Source organism: Argiope bruennichi, chromosome 7 (assembly GCF_947563725.1).
Source record: "Argiope bruennichi chromosome 7, qqArgBrue1.1, whole genome shotgun sequence".
Classification (NCBI taxonomy): Eukaryota; Metazoa; Arthropoda; class Arachnida; order Araneae; family Araneidae; genus Argiope; species Argiope bruennichi.
Genome location: NC_079157.1, coordinates 127,994,046 through 128,010,616, shown reverse-complemented (window position 1 = coordinate 128,010,616; position 16,571 = coordinate 127,994,046). Strand labels below are relative to the sequence as shown.

Genomic DNA, 16,571 nt, shown 5'->3' with positions numbered 1-16,571 from the left:
CATCTGACAACGGTTCAAAATGACGAGGTTTGTCCCAAATACCCTTAGTGTTGCTTTAAAAAGGAATGTTAATATAACTAAACTAAACCAAGATATTTTTACGCAAATTTTGAGTTAAATTTTATTACAGTTTTTTTCTTCTATCTCGGTAATTCAACATGGGAAAACTTTATTTCTCTAATGAGCAGCCGCATCTTTTGAGCGAGGTCATCATATGTGTTATGCAAAAAAGAAAAAAAAAAGTATTTAAGTTTAAAGAATAATATTAAGATATATTATTAATACATTAAGTTTTAAAAAAAATACCTTCCTGCATATTTTAAACATAATCGGTGCAAAATAATAATAATAATAGTTTATATCAACTTCTTTTCTTCAAAAAGAAATTCTCGAAATTTAAAGACTTTATAAATATCTCTCGAACTATTTACAACACTGACATAAGTACATATTTTTAAATAATCATTCAAGGCGGGAAAATAATTCTAATTTCCTTTTTCTACACTCATTGCAAATAGCATTTCAAATTGTTGTGAAATGTACATAGTAAGCATTAAAACTGATTTAGCTTCATTCTTTAATGAAGTGGAAATAATAATTCATCCAATCAAATCAATTAATATAAGAAATACAAATTATGTCCAATGTTAATGAAGAACCAATTTGATAGTTATCATTAAAAAGGTTAAAATTCGAATGTTATTGTTATGATCCCTTTTAAAGGTTAGGAAATAAGTAGGTTCGTTTATATTATAATCTTATGACTTTTTATTTATTTTCAAGTAATATTGTCTTTCATTTATCCGAACAAATATAAATCAACTTTGCTTCCTTTCTTCTTCGATGAAAATACGGAAGAATCTTTGAATAGAGTTTTCGGAGAAGCAGAAGTCGTGGCATGTTTTACTTTCTCGCATGCAAAGTATAGAGAAAGTTTTGTAATCATCAAAATATCGAAATTCGAAATTTTGATGAATTTCCGCATTTTAGAGCTCTCTGAGTTCGAAAAACACATTTTTGGAAAATGTCTGTCAGTGAAAAAACGCTTTGAGTTAAATGGCTGAAATAGGGTCTTCACACCAAATTTTTAGGTTTCTATCAAATTTTGAGCAAAATCTATTTAGAGGAAATCTGTCTCACCGTCTGTTCGAATGTAAGTTCACGCGATGACTGAAAAACGGAGAGAGCCAAGTGGTTAAAATTCGGTTCACAGGTATAACGTCTGGAAAGTAGACGTTTGCAAGTTTTGAAATAAATCCGACAAGGTGTTGAACGACAGTCGATCTGTGCTTCCAAAAGCATGTAAACGCAATGACTTAAATGTATCGAACGAGGACTTCAGTTGTAGTTCTGATTAAATTTTGATTTCAATCGATTGGGAAAGAACGCATCTGAAGCAGAAATTCGATTTTCGGATACTTTAACCGCATGCCAGGGATGAATCGTCAAAAACCTCGCCAAGGATCACACGATAGACTGAGTAAAAATGCACATGCCAAAGATTAATATTTAGCAACTTTCGTCCATGCAAGGCTGTCTCTGGGAAAACATCTTTATCAGCGAGTATACTAGAAAGTTTCGGGGAGTCATAATACGGATCATAAATTTAGAAAATATTCTACATTCATTTTATACTCACAATGCTTACAATTCATTACTATAATGGAATTATAGTTAAACACACACACACTGCTTTGTGTAATATTCAAAGAACAGTATTTTCTTTCGGCCTGTTTTCTTCTTTCAGCCAAGCCATGTTGCTCTTCACTTTTTTGGTGCTTTCGATCGACCTCAAGGACAATAGTTCTCTCAATTTGTTTTCTCTTTGGGTCTGGCCATGTTGCTCTTCACTTTTTTTGGCGCTTTCGATCGCCTCAAGAACAATAGTTTCTCTCAATTTGTTTTCTCTTTCGGCCTGGCCTTGTTGCTCTTCACTTTTTTTGGTGCTTTCGATCGGTCTCAAGGATAATAGTTTCTCTCAACTTGTTTTCTCTTTCGTCCTGGCCATGTTGCTCTTCAATATTTCGCTGCTTTCGTTCAGCTTCTCTGTCGGTATTCGCCTCACGCTTGCTTTCTCGTTCTTCGGCAGCTTCTTGCTGTTTTTCTCCAATATTCTTTGTAGTATCAACATGTAGTGAAATTTGATTCTTAAGCAGTTTCTCGGCGTCTTTAATCTGCCTTTCTTTTCAGACTTTATGTATCCTCAAAACCAAAAGTCCACTGGAGTAATGTCTGGTGATAGTAAGGATTACTTAATCTTACATCCTCGGCTTATTACTCAACTCAGCGAATACGTTTCGAAAAAAATGATTGTATTCTTCTTAGTTAAATGACGAATATATGCAGTGTTTCATGATTCCTTAAGAAAGCAAAATATCATGCACACCTAATGGCAAGCAAAGAAATTTATTATTATTATTAATTTGTTTTTGGTGTTGTGCTATTTCTCTGAAGTATTTTGATTGTTCATTTCTCTTACCCTCCCGCCAAATTTCTTTTTTCCCTGATATTAAATCGAAGATGCAACTGGCAACCAATCAAAGTGAACAACATTATGCACAGTTAGTAAATTTCTTTCAAGCATAATGATTGGATAATATACTTCTGGACAGTTAGTTGCATGTGACATTTTTTCTTACTAAATAAATTTGCATTTCTAAAATAAATGTCTCTATGTAAATTTCCTCCAATCCCCTCTTAATTTAGCGATAAATATATCTCTGTAAATTTTGGAGATAGGAACATGAAACTTTGCTTAATTTTCCACTTTATTTGATAAGCTTTTCAAATGGAATTATATCACTAGCTATAATATTTTAGGGGAAAACCCGCTTGTGTTCATTTAAGTGGGATATTTGTGCAAAAACCAGATTATTTCTCTATGTGCGTTTTCTGTATAATATCTACAGTTTTTTTTTTTTTTTTTTTTTTTTTTTACTAGTTTTGCACTTGTACTGTTCAAAATAAAAGGAAAATTGCTATCAATTTTTAAAGTCCAAAAGTTCTTTTAATTAAACAAGAAATTGGAATTTCTCCACAGTATTTCCCAGTATATTAAATTTACCCACACAGATTAATTCTACAGGATGAAAATATTTTTAAAAATTTTATTTCTACAGTAATTGTTTATTCTTTTTTAAAATTAAAAAAAAAATCTTTTTAATGATTTCATTTTTAATATTATTTTTTCATTCACTTTAACAATTTTTTAAAAACATTATTTTAAAGACTTGCAAAAATACTTTTCAATTGAGTGGAAACCATCCTAATTTCACAGGTAGAGATATATTTACAAGGTTTCATTCTCAGAATTTATTGCATATCGAAGTGCGTTTCATAATTAGATAGTCACGAAGATCTTTACTTGAATTACTTCGCATGAGAGGTCATATTTTGCTTCCTTGTTTTAACTCATATTATTTGCAGTCAATTTATTTTTATTTTTTTATCTTCGCTTTTTTTTTAAAAAAAATTTCTTTCTTCTCATTTTCTAAAGCAAAAATTCGTTTCCGCTGTCCCATATAATAAATGTTTCCTAATAACACTTTTATTTGTTCCAAAAATTAGAAAGAAAAAAAGTAACAAAATTTGCTTTTTTTGATGCATGAACTTCATAAATTCGAAAATAGATTTTCATTCACTCACAAATCGACGTTACACAAATTTATTAATTATAAATAAATTAAAATTTGTTTCTCAGTTGAAGCTCATTGAATGAAGCGATTTTTATTTCATTTGATAAGTTCTATAGACTGACATTTTTTCTAGAGCCAATATGAAATGCATGCATTTTATAAGCATTCATAAAATCGGTTTCTACGAATAAATTTTGAGATTCATTATAATGTTGCAATGATGAAAATTTAAATTTCATTTCTTTTCGAATTCTTGATTAAGAAAAATGAAATGAAACTATTCCACTTCACGGAAGTTTTTAGTCCGCCAATTTCAATTCTTTTTAAGCGATAACTCTCCAAAATGGCCCTTATATGTAACGGGGTGAGTACTTAACAGTTTTCCCGATATTTTAGTTTTTTCCCAAAGCAGTTGTAGGGAAAGCCCATTCATTTTTGGCATAAATTTCAATTTTAATTAAATTAACATTTTTCAACTTTATCAAACATGGGAGGCGCAATTTCAACTTGCTAAGCATTTCGCAATGATAGCCAGCGAAGGATTATTCCGCGCTAACAATCTTTTTACTCAGGAACTACTAAAGAATTCACTTACAAATAAGCACAAGGCAATTTTGTGAAGGCAGTTTTTCGAGTCTTTTTGTAAAGGCAATCAAGACGAGTTTTAAATCCCTTATTAGATTGTTCTTCTTGTTCCAACCATTCTCATTAATATTGTAGCATTGCTATTAAAAAATATTCAATTTGGGAAGCGTAAATATTGAATAGTAAGGATTCGTTTGCGGAGAAATTTGGTGATATGGATATGAAAATAGAGGAAAAAAGATCTGCTGATCAAAATTTCGTCATGAAAATTTTTTTTAAATATATGAAGCATCATGTAAGTATTTTAATGGGTGGGCAAATGAGTTTAGCATTCAAATAAAATAAATTTTAAATTTTTAAAAATGGAACCAGAAATTTGATATTTTGATATATTTCTTTGCCTTATGTGTAATCAGAAGCTAAAGTTTAAAATGCCTTGTGATAGAACAATACAGAAATTCAGCGATTCATTTTTAAGTTAGAATTTTAAAATCCTTTGAAAATTATTAAGACATTTTCATTTTCATTTGAGATAAAATTTTTATATTTCATATCATTCGATCATTGTATCCTTTTATCTCCAATAGCTTTTATTTTGAACAAAAACCATTATCTTTTCATTATAACTACAAAATGCAGGCGAGTTCCCATCCAACGAACTTTCATTTCATTTAGTTTTCTATCTTACGAAAGTTTTGGCTGAACTTTCACCTCCTGTATTATAAAAGATTATGTTTTATGCCATTGAGTTTTCCCTCATTTTTTAAAATTTTATTTTTCTAAATGTTTTATGACTTATAGAAAATTTCAACAAACCCTGCGAAGAGCGGGAATATTTAAAACCTGGAAAATAATAATGTTTTAGGGAAAAAAAAAAAAAAAATGCTAACAGCATTTGATGCAATGCCAGAATAATTATAATGCGAAGACAACTTTTATAAATAGTGGTATTTTAATATAGTTAAAAAAAAGTATGGCAAGTTTTATGAAAAAATATAATATATAAATCTGTGCATAGCAGAATTAAAATTATTACTTAAAGTTTACTACACGAGCTGAAGTTAATAAAATGGCCGAGTAAATTCCACCCCTCCCCCATTTTATAATGTAATTTGCAGATTTCTATTCCACAAATTCTCTTTTTGATGATAAATAGAGGCTCGACTGTATTCACTCTTCTCATTTTTTTTTTTTTTTTGTAAGCTGCTATGTTATTCTTAGAATAATTGTACTTAACTATGGGCAAAAAAGATTTCGGACACATTGAGGCATTTCCGTCTGTGTCGCAAGCTCAATGCCTACAAAGCATTCAACTTGGGTGTCATGTCAGAGGAGCCCACTGGGGTGCCGAGCTTTTATTCTTTAACCCCCTCTCCGATCGGAATTTATGTGTCCCCTCCCACATCGTCCATCTTGGAGGTTGTTAAAAAGACACCAGTTCCGTTTTTGCTGGACATTCCGGAGATGCGCATCTTCACAATGGGCTCAAGCACTGCACTTTGTAAAGAATCAAAGAAAGGAAATGAAAACCAGCAGGGGAAAAAGAGTGATAAAAAAATAAAAAATAAATAAAGCTCAAGTCAGATTTCCCTTTTCAGCCAATAAGATTTCGGCTACGTTCATGCGTTTTATGAATGGTCAGACGTAGATAGTACTATTCTTGGGCATTGTAGTAAAGGCCACCTTCATTCATTTCATAGCTCTCGTTTCCTCCGTTCCATCCATTTCTCTTCATCCTCGTTACAGTGAGTGGGTCATTCTTTCAGTTTAGAAGTTTTCTGAAGTAAGCGCAATAATCCGAAAAAGTTATCCTCATTTTTTTTTTCAGTTTCAGGTAAGATTTTTGAAATTATTACGCTTAGAGATTGCGAACGATTTTATTTTTGTAACAACTGTAGAATGAAAGGTATTTTTAGAATGACATCTTTCGTACTAAAAGAACTATTTCTATGGTTAAATCCATTAGAATAATAATGCAGCAAATGGCAGAGATAGCAGTTTTTAATGTTGTTTAAAAATAGCCTCTCTTTTTTACTGGCGTACTTTTATATGTTTGGTTTTTGTTTGGTTTTGCCACTTGCTTTTTTATGTCATATACATATATACGTTTACTTAAATGGACATGCTAAATAATTAAATATGCGAATATTATCTTGTTTTGCAAGATCCCTTTCCTTGATTAACTATATAAAAATTGAATTTTAGTAACAAGTTTATATAATTATATAAATATAAATTTTATTATTTAGATTTAACCATATATATGTTTTTAACACTCATTCTAATTTCCATATAATCCCATTGTGGATATTCTAATTTAAAGTAAAATAAAAGTTATTATGTTTAATAACTTTTTAAAATAAAGTCATTCAACAAACAAAACAGTACTTTCTTCTGAGTGACTTTTCTCATCTGATTGTTGCTGCTCGATCTGCCATTCTATACTTTTAGAAGCATTGCTCATCTAAACATGTAATAAAATGAAAGCGCTTCTAAAAATAGAGTGGATTGAGTCTCTGCTTCTATGCTTGGCTCCCTACATGTGTCAATGGCTGCCAAACTTGGCACAAACATCTTTGTGGTTATGAAAATCGGCATCTTAGAGAATTTTTCAAAATTTTAATTCATTAAAAATGTGAAGTGCTTTTAAATCATTTTAATGTTATTAAAATTGAAATTTCGATATTTCTCCAGGATCACTTCCGAGGATGTTAAAACACAAAAAAGGAGGAAAAGATTTTTGCACTATCTCATATTCAATTCATTCATTTGGCTGCTGTATAATGTTTTCTCTCATTTTCAAAGATTATATTAAAATATTATTTTTAAATGATATCATTTTTATTATAATAAATATTTTTATAATCAATTTTACGATATTATTTTAAGCATTTCCTTTCATTGTATTGTTGAAACTCAAATCGTTTTGATGGCTGCTACACATATTTCCATTCATAATAACAAAGATATAAAAATGTGGACTATTTTTATTTCATTTATTGGTTTCGTTTTCATTTGAAAATAAGCTTTGAAAATATTTTGTGAATATTTTTTCAGTTTGTCATAATGACAGATAAAAATCGAAATCATTTTATATCGAATTATTATTCATTATTTTATATCGAATTATTGAATCGAAATGATTGATATCGAAAATTATTTTATTGCTCGATCCTTTTGAAACATTATGACTCCTTCCTGCAATATAATTCCTTGTCTGAAATCCTGTTGTCACTCTCTTAGCTTGAAATATTTCTTCTTTATTTTAGTATATTGAGGTTTTATTTCATTCATTACTAAAAAAATAATCCGTGATATGATGAAAATGTCTCGTTTCAAATTCAAGTTCAAATGTACGGTGATAAGACAGAAAATCGGAAGGTGTCAATCATAATGTGGAATGCCATTGAAATGATTTTTGGCTACTAAAACAATACTATTTGAAAATAGGCCAACATTTTAAATGGAAGGAAATGTCGCTGTAGGAAATCAATGAAATTTACGTGCATAAAAGATTGAATAAAAAATGTGCACGAACACCGAGCCAAGCCTATGTCATAATTCCACCAAGCCAGCCGTCATAAATTATCTTTTAATTCAATCATTTGTAGTATTGAAGTTTAATCTGAATTTTGAAATGGCATAACTCATTTCCTTTTCAGAAACCGAGTTGAGCAGTTATGCTCTGGATCTTCCTCCTTCTGCTGAATCCGGTCCTCTGCACACCGACCACCCGCCTCCCCGATCTGCGAGGTCTCTCCCACTTGAGTAGCCCCGGTCTGGAATTGATCCGACAGCTGCTGAGAGAACTACACGAGTGTCGGTCCTCCAAAGCGCCCGCCATGAGGAAAGTCCTGCTCTCTAACAAAACGGTCACTTGCAATGACGGATCGCCAGCAGGGTGAGTGACACTTTTAGATAAGGAGGGCATTTACTTTTACAAATAGAAAGTGACAACCTTATGAAAGATTTATTCATGAAAATGAATTTCTCGTGGGCCGAGTGAAGAATGTCCTAAAACTTTCTCGCATAATCTATAATACAGGTGCCCTTGTGGTAAGGTCTCGGCTTCGGAACTAGACAGCCTTCAGATTGGACACCCGATTCCACCAAAGAACGGTCGTATAAGCGGGTCTAGTGCACGTTACATCTGTCGGGGCCAAATGTCCACACATGGGTACGGTGCAGAAGTTTGGAGAGGGGGTGCCAGTTCAGGTGTAGTCCTCCGACCTGAAAATCTGACCGCTGTCCAAAATGACAAGGTCCATCCCAAAATAGCCCTAGTATTGCTGTAAAGCAGGACGTTAGTATAATTAAACTAAACTAACTCTAATAAAGGGGATTTTATGTTTTAAACGCGTATTTTTTTTTGAATTAAAATTAAAATTTGGTTCAGAAATACAATTGAAATCATTAAATCACATACCAAATTTGATGTATTTAAGTACTGCGTTTTAGACTTATCGCGTTTACATGCTTCTTTCAGAAGCATGAAAACGCCGCTACAGACCGACAGATGATCAAACCCTCTTCGGATTTGGCGCGAAATTTGAAGGATGTCTGTAATATAAATGTTAATTATGTCACCCGAATTTTATCTCTCTACCTCTCTTCGTTTTGCAGTTATCGAGGCTTCATTTATTTCGAACAACCCGACAGACAGATCTTCTCTGAATAGATTTTGCTCAAAATTTGATAGAAATTCCCAAATTCGGTGCAAAAACCATACACTAGTTTTCATCCATCTAACTCGAGGTATTTTTGAGTTACCTTTGTCTCATATAAACATTTTCCAAAAATGTGTTTTTCGCATTCATGTAGATCTAAAATATGGAGATCCATCAAAATTTTGATTTCGAATTTTTTGACTTTTTTAATACTTTTGTTTTCGTGTACGAGAAACTTAAAAAAAAATTCGTGTATTTGTTATTGCTCGTCATCTATACAAGTTAAATTCAAAGTAAAAATGTCATTTGATTTAGAAGAATGTCCTCTTTAAAAATATGCAATTTACATTCGTATAAGGGACTATCTAAATATTTATTTTTACATTATTTAAAAAAATTTTCCTAATTTTTTTTTGTCTTTTATCTGTTTTTTTTAAATAATAAATCCTCATGATATAAATTTTTAAAAAATTTATGAGAAAAAAGATTCTGGGGGGGAGCTCAGTTTATGAAAACGTAGCAAAATTTTGCTTCTTTGAATTTTTCATTGATTCATAAATCATTTCTTCGACCGAAATCATTTCCAATATATCCCGAACGAAACTTTATTTGCAATCTAATCGCAGTAGAAACTGTTATATTTAACGAGTTTTGTTCCCAAAAAGAGCTCCCCAAAAATTGCAAAAATCATGTTGTTCAGAAAGCTTTTGGTTATTGCTAGATATCTTAAAAGCTATTTGACGGAATTGGATAAAAATTAGAATAGGGATATTTTAGGTCTTGCTCCTTTGCTTAGTTTCAAAATTTTTATGAATTTCTATTCAAGAATTTGAGAGTTTAAAATATAAAATATACTTTAATATTTTCAAAACTTTGCTTAGTGAGTATTTTAATGCCAATTAAGAATTATTGTTAAAGAATTCAAATTTATTCTTGGAATATATATTTAAAAATAGAAATCTCATTTTTTAATTTAGAATTCGAATTTCATTTGCCTATAACTCTTCAACTGTTTCCTTAAAATTACAAAATGTTATATGAATAGGAACTGTATAAATCAGGAGAACTGATATGTATTTCAAATAAATTGTGTTTAATAAATCTTAATATGGACTTATAATAATATCTTAATAATATATAATCTTAATACACTCATATCTTAATATAATCATATATCTTAATATAATACTTAATTATATATCTTAATCATATATCTTAATATATACATATATCTTAATACACTCATAGGAAAAATATTTCTAGAACAACAGGTATTTACAGTTTTATTTTGGGGTAATTATTTTCGGAATAAAGAGGATTTCCTGGATACTTTTTTGATGGGCTGTACAACGAATACGCCTTGCTTCTAATTATGGACGTTCAAAACTTCCTATCGTTGAGAAGACCAAGTCGTAGGTGTTACATCACGATCATATACTGACAAATAGGTTTCTTCTGTTGTGTTATTACTTATTACAATAATACGTTCCGCAGCTTTGAAAAGCAGCCCTGATCTCCCTCCATGCTATATTTTTCCGCTTCGGATGAAGAATTTGCTTAAAGGCAGTGATTTTAATTGTTGAAACATGCGAATCAACAAAGATGTAGTGGCAAAAGGAGGCTTGGAACTTGTAATTACATCTTTGTGTAAACGGCCGCAAAAATGCTCAGTGTCATTGCTTCGAAGGGAATAATTAGTGAGCAGATTTTATTTGCAATATTCTTCCGAAATAAAATAAGTTTAGGGTCTTTTGGGATGCAATAGTATAATAGTTAATCTCATCAGGGCTTTTTTTTTCTTTCGTTTTTATAAATTTTATTACATCACCTATAATCAAAGCATAAACTCAAAATGCAGATTAATAATTCCAAAACAGACTATTTATTTATTTCATATATTCTATTGGATTATTTTTTTGATGAATTAAATTGTAAAATAATATGAACTTTTTCATAAAAAACAAAGGCAGAAAAAATTCGAAATTCTATTCGGAAAATCTTAAAAAATTCTCTGGCCTGATTCACCTGCCTATCTGGATTGATTGCTTCAGCTTTTGCACTCTGCACGTAACGGCTCTTACAATATTTCACCTACAGAATGAACGTCAGCATCAAATTGTTATCATATAATGAGAGTAAAAATAAAAATTCTCTACAAAAAAATTAATTTCCAACAAAAGCAATTTTTTATTATAGAGTTTTGAAATAGCAAGTTATTAACATTATAATTGTAACAAAATCATAACTGAAAAAATTGAAGAAAAGATACTGTTGATTTGAAATTTATTGCAACAGAAAATGCTTTTCTTCAAATCATATTTTTAAAAAATTTCAAATATGTCATAAAATTTAAAAAAATAGTTGCATTTTCGATCCATTAAATTGGATTAATAATAATTAGCACTTATTACTCAGGAAGTAGCGACACGTCCAATTTTATACTCTAGATCCAATGGTCTGACCTCCATAGCGTAGTATTATGTGTGCAGATGTTTGCATACGCAATATACAGACAGTATACCTTTTGAAAGTATTATCATGATGAAAAATATAATTCTTCAAAGAAAACAATAATAAATTGGGTTTTTTCCTCGATTTTTTTACTGCTATAAATCGAATGCAATAATGAGTCGAATTTATTTCTTATTCTATGAATAAATAAATGTAAAATATAATATAACACGTCCGTTAATGAGTACAGCCAAAATAGAAATAAAAGGCAGTCATCTTGCTGGGGCCTATTACAAAAGTAAACTAGCATTTATTGATGTTGTGCGAAAGATCATTAACAATATACAACTACAGGAAGAACGATGGACGTGATGGGGCACATAATTTCCTAAACGCTGCTGTGCTTTTCAAAATTGTTAAAATTTAGATGAAATGAATTTTTTTTTCTTTGTTCATAAAAATATCAGAAATGAATTTCGTGTTTTATTTTCTTAATAGAGAATGAATGCAAATGCTTTCAAAGTGTCTGTTCCATGAAAGTGCATTGTTTGGGCATAAGGAAGGTATCGATGCCATCTATTCACAAGAATGAGTGAAAAAAATAAGGCGCAATTTATTTTCCTTCTCCAATTCACTTAAACGGAGGGGAAGTTTAGTTGTCTTTGCTAATTGTTATTTTTTTGGAAACAATTTAAATGAACTGTTTGCATTCTATTGAATTTAGTTAACTTTAACGTTCTATGACCAATGTTTTGCGTAGTGATGAGGGGTGGATCGATTAAAATTTAAAGGATTTACTGATATTAAAAAAATATGGGCGGAGGGGATTCTCTTAGGCAATCTCAATGCCCGAATAGATTCCTTCCCCCCCCCCCGGAATCATCTGATTTCGAAGTTGATACTGTACCCCCAATTTACCCGTTCTATGGAGAAATAAAAAACATCTTAAATGTATATATTGTGAGATATTTTTCTACTAGTAGGGTGAGCGATTTTTAAATTCAAAGGGTTAACAGATGCAAAAATGATTGAGTATAAAAATTATTTGCTATGATAAGGCGTTTAATGATTCGTCTAGATTCATTTTCAGACATTTAGGCATTGTAGGAAAAATAAAAATATTAACGCTACCCACCATTTCTTCCCTTTTCAATTGGATGAACCGCTTACAAACTCATTCGAAATGGCCTCCAATATCGCCGGTGCAATGGAACGAAACATATCTATGGGTTGTACGCTGAAAGTCATGTTATAAAAAACACTGCCACAGGCAGACTTTCTAAAAGGTTTTTATCCGAAAAGTCTAATCTGTATTCATTTGCAATTCTATAAAAAAAAAAAAAAAATGGAGGATATTTTATTTTACACTACTGACTTATATAAGTGTGTTTTTACATTTTTCTTTACTTAACATTTTTTAGATTTTATTGTATGAAAAATCATCCCTTTCATAGACTTCACTCATATATTTGATTCGATTTTACAGAAAATTGAAAATGAAGTAAGGTAACGGCAACAGAAACTCGATAAAAAGAACTAGAAAATTTGGAAGAATGTACGACTCCAAATCGCAAAATCGAATTTAACTAAATCTCAGTCATATAGTAAAATCTAAATGCATATTAAATGCATTGGTTCAAATAATATTTTGTTGGTATGGTGTGGGAAACTGAAAAAGTGAAGCAGATTCAGTGTATCGTCTTAGGCATCTGACGCTAATTAAAATATGGCATTCCGTCTATAAAAAAAAAAGCCCACCCCCGCTGGTAGAGCGTAGAAGTTTTGGGGGAGGGGCAGCTCAAGTGTCGTCCTCGTCATCTGATGGCAGTTCAGAATGACGAGGTCCTTCTCAAAATAGCTCTAAGGCTGCTTTGAAACGTAACATTAATATAATTGTTGTTGTTAATTATAGAACTTTACAAGCCCGCTGACGAACTGTCAATGATTTAAGCCGCGTGTGCAGTAACTTCTGAGGGTAAAGCCCCTGAGCACCCGAGGGCAGAAGTCAGACTTCCAGCTCATATGAAAATGACACTCACACACTGGCTTGCACAATCCCTTTTTGCAGGGGCGGGGGGCTCTTTCACACACTACGCAGATAGAGTGGAGGGAGGAGAGCAACCATGCCGGAACCAGGACTCGAACCCGGAACGCCCAGAACCCAGGGAAGGCACGCTACCACTAGGCAAGATTACCGGCCTTAATATAGCTAAACTAAACTTTAAAAAGTCTTCTTATATCTTCCAATGATGGTGTCAAAATCTAACTAAACTGAATTATGTCACAACTTATTTTACCGCTAAATTATTCCTCAAGCTTCGAAATAGGAAGCGCCATTTATTTTAGCTTCGATGTTGAAAAAAAAAAATGTCTAGTAGAATAACAACGCGATTATCATACAAATCTTGTGCTGTTAAAAGCCTGAACAGCTGCTGAAGAACTGATTTAAATAACTTCTTGAACAAAGGAAAACTATTTGAATTTCAGAACAATTTGTTCCCGTTCTTCAAGGCGGTTGACAACTCACTTTTATCGTCAGGTCGCATTTGTCCTCATCAAATCCTGAGCTGAACGTGTTTTATTTTCTGCTTTTGTTCCGTGTTTTCTGAGTTTTACTTCTTTCCGTTCCTGAGGAAAGAAAGCGGCATTTCGCTGAGCGGGCAACTGTTCGAGATCAGCTGGCAAGATCTGAGACGATGCCAGACTGCCTGAAACAATCGAGCTTCTGTTTGGCTGCATTCAAATAAGAGCATTCCAGTTATTTGCACAAATATTTATTTCGAAAAGCTCTCATTCATATTGTAAAGTTGACTTAATTCACCTAAAAATTATTTACAGTAGGAATTAAAATTTAGATACACATATTTTTTGTTGTTCAATTATACTGAACATGTAGAGTATACGATGTGAAAGCGTTAAACATACAATTTAAAAACTTTTAATCATCGAAACTGAAATAGGAATAGGTATATTCTATCAATACAAATGACATCTTTGGAAATGGACAAATATCTTAACTAAGTATTAAAGGTGCTAGATGTAAATTGTTCAATCGATATTAAATTGGGCCCCAAATACAAAAGTTGAGCGCTGCTTTATTAACTTATTCATCAATTTATTTCTGTTTTCAATAGATTTGATTATTGAACTATTTTACCGTCGGTGTACTTTGTTGAGCAATTATCGAGATTATTCATAGAATTTTCGCTTAAATCAATTTTTAATTTTAAAGGATTTAATTAACACATCAACTGCCACAAATTTTTTTTGAAATTTTTGGTTGGATAAATTATATATATATGCACAAAAAGTTGAATAAAAATATAATTATATTCAAATTATGTATTGCTTTGAAAATGTACTGTTTGATATTTTTGGGAAAAGGATATCGTTATAAAATGATCAATAAAATCATTTCAATAAAAAAAAAAGACTAAATAAGAAACAGGTTGTTATTATAACCTTTAAATTGCCTATTTATGTATATTATCTTATTATAATATAAAAACCAAACCCAAAATATAATGCTTCAAATATGGCAATTCCGTTTCGCTCTATTTGCAGATGAAATTCAAATTTGTTCGCTAGCAAGAAACGAAGCACAAAATGCAGGATGCGCCATGAATTTGTACAAACTTTAAAAAAATCATAATAAAAAAGTAATGCTTCAAAAAATTGCAGTTTGCGGGAATATGATCAAAAGGTCTTTGCATTTTTTTCTTGCATTAAAAAATAATAAAAAAAAATAAGAGATAGATGGCGTTCACACACTCCTGAAATCGTGACGATTTACACAAATCATGATAGCTATAAGACGCAAGGCTGGAAATGTATCCCTCATTCGATATCAGCAGAATATTATCGTAACCAGATCGAGTATTAATGGTTAAACTTTTCTATAAAAACGGTGAATCCACGACTGAAGTAAAGCGAAAGTTCCTCACTGTGAAAGGAATGAAGGCGAATAAGAATCCTATGTCATTGAATGGGATACTGAATTTAGTATTAATGGTTAAACTTTTCTATAAAAACGGTGAATCCACGACTGAAGTAAAGCGAAAGTTCCTCACTGTGAAAGGAATGAAGGCGAATAAGAATCCTATGTCATTGAATGGGATACTGAATTTAGTACACCATTTTGAGGAAACGGGAGGTTTGGAGGATCGTCCACGAAGTGGCAGACCATCCATCAATACGAACCGAAACCCTGGTATATAAAGTGTCATGGGGAATTTGTCAGCCTAGACATCAACATGGAGCAACAGTGAACGTGAAGCTGAGAGAATAACGGGGATTCCATAAACATCGATCTAACGCATTCTGCATGGAATCTTGAAACGAAATCCGTACAAAATACAAACATTTCACCGATTATTGCCAGCAGATTCCGATAGAAAGCAAGCCTTCACATTATGGGAGCTTGCACAAATGGAACGCAACCCGCAGTGGTTGTTGAATATCATGTGGCCACTTTTCATTGCTTGGTGACATCCGTACCCAAAACAGAAGTATCTGAGCGAGATCAACAGCAAAGTATTACATTATCCGGGTGTTACTGTTTTCTGTGGCTTCATTGTATCTTTCATTCTGTGAATTTCTTTTTTGAAGAGCGTTATCTTGTATCCGGTTGGAAAACCTATTCCGTGAATGCTTGCGCTTTTGCAAAAGCATAACATACGAACGGTTATCTTACGCTTTTGCGAGATACATTGTGCCTGCTTTGCATCAATGGCATGTGTTACCTGCCGTCACCTTCATGGAGGATGGTGCCCCATCACATGTTGCTCTTTCCGTCAAGACGTTTCTCCTGGACACATTCACCAAGGAGAGTGATAAGTCGAGGATGTGAGATTAAGTGCCCTTCCGATCGCTAGACAATACTCCAGTGGACTTCTGGTTGTGGAGATACATAATGTCTCGTGTCTACCAGAATCTCTCCAACAACTTTGGTGGAACTGACAAATTCCATTCAACGAGTCGGTGTCATCGATGCCGGCGTAATACATTCTTCTGTAATAGCCGTAGTTACGGGCCTCACTTGCTTGAAACTTTGTGGTGGCGGTCATGTTAAAGATCCTTTACTTTAAAATAAAATGCGCTGTGTTAAGTTACTGTGCTCTGTTTTCCTGATTTGCATAAATCGCCTCCGTTTGACCTGGAGCGGCTTCTATCGATCACTTTTTGAATAAATTTTTTAATGAAAATCCAAAGGTACTCGGAACATATTCCCACA

The 16,571-nt window shown here is 32.2% G+C and overlaps 1 protein-coding gene across 2 annotated transcripts in view; it reads left to right on the top strand.

The window, feature by feature from the left end:
• The window catches only part of LOC129975759 (palmitoleoyl-protein carboxylesterase notum1-like), a 124,655-nt gene that overhangs the window by 59,245 nt on the left and 48,839 nt on the right, over positions 1-16,571 (top strand). For both annotated transcript variants that reach the window (XM_056088959.1, XM_056088958.1), the window contains exon 2: positions 7,883-8,121. In XM_056088959.1, the coding sequence (XP_055944934.1) occupies positions 7,901-8,121 (221 nt within the window). In that variant the 5' untranslated portion in view covers positions 7,883-7,900. The remainder of the gene's footprint in view (positions 1-7,882; positions 8,122-16,571) is intronic.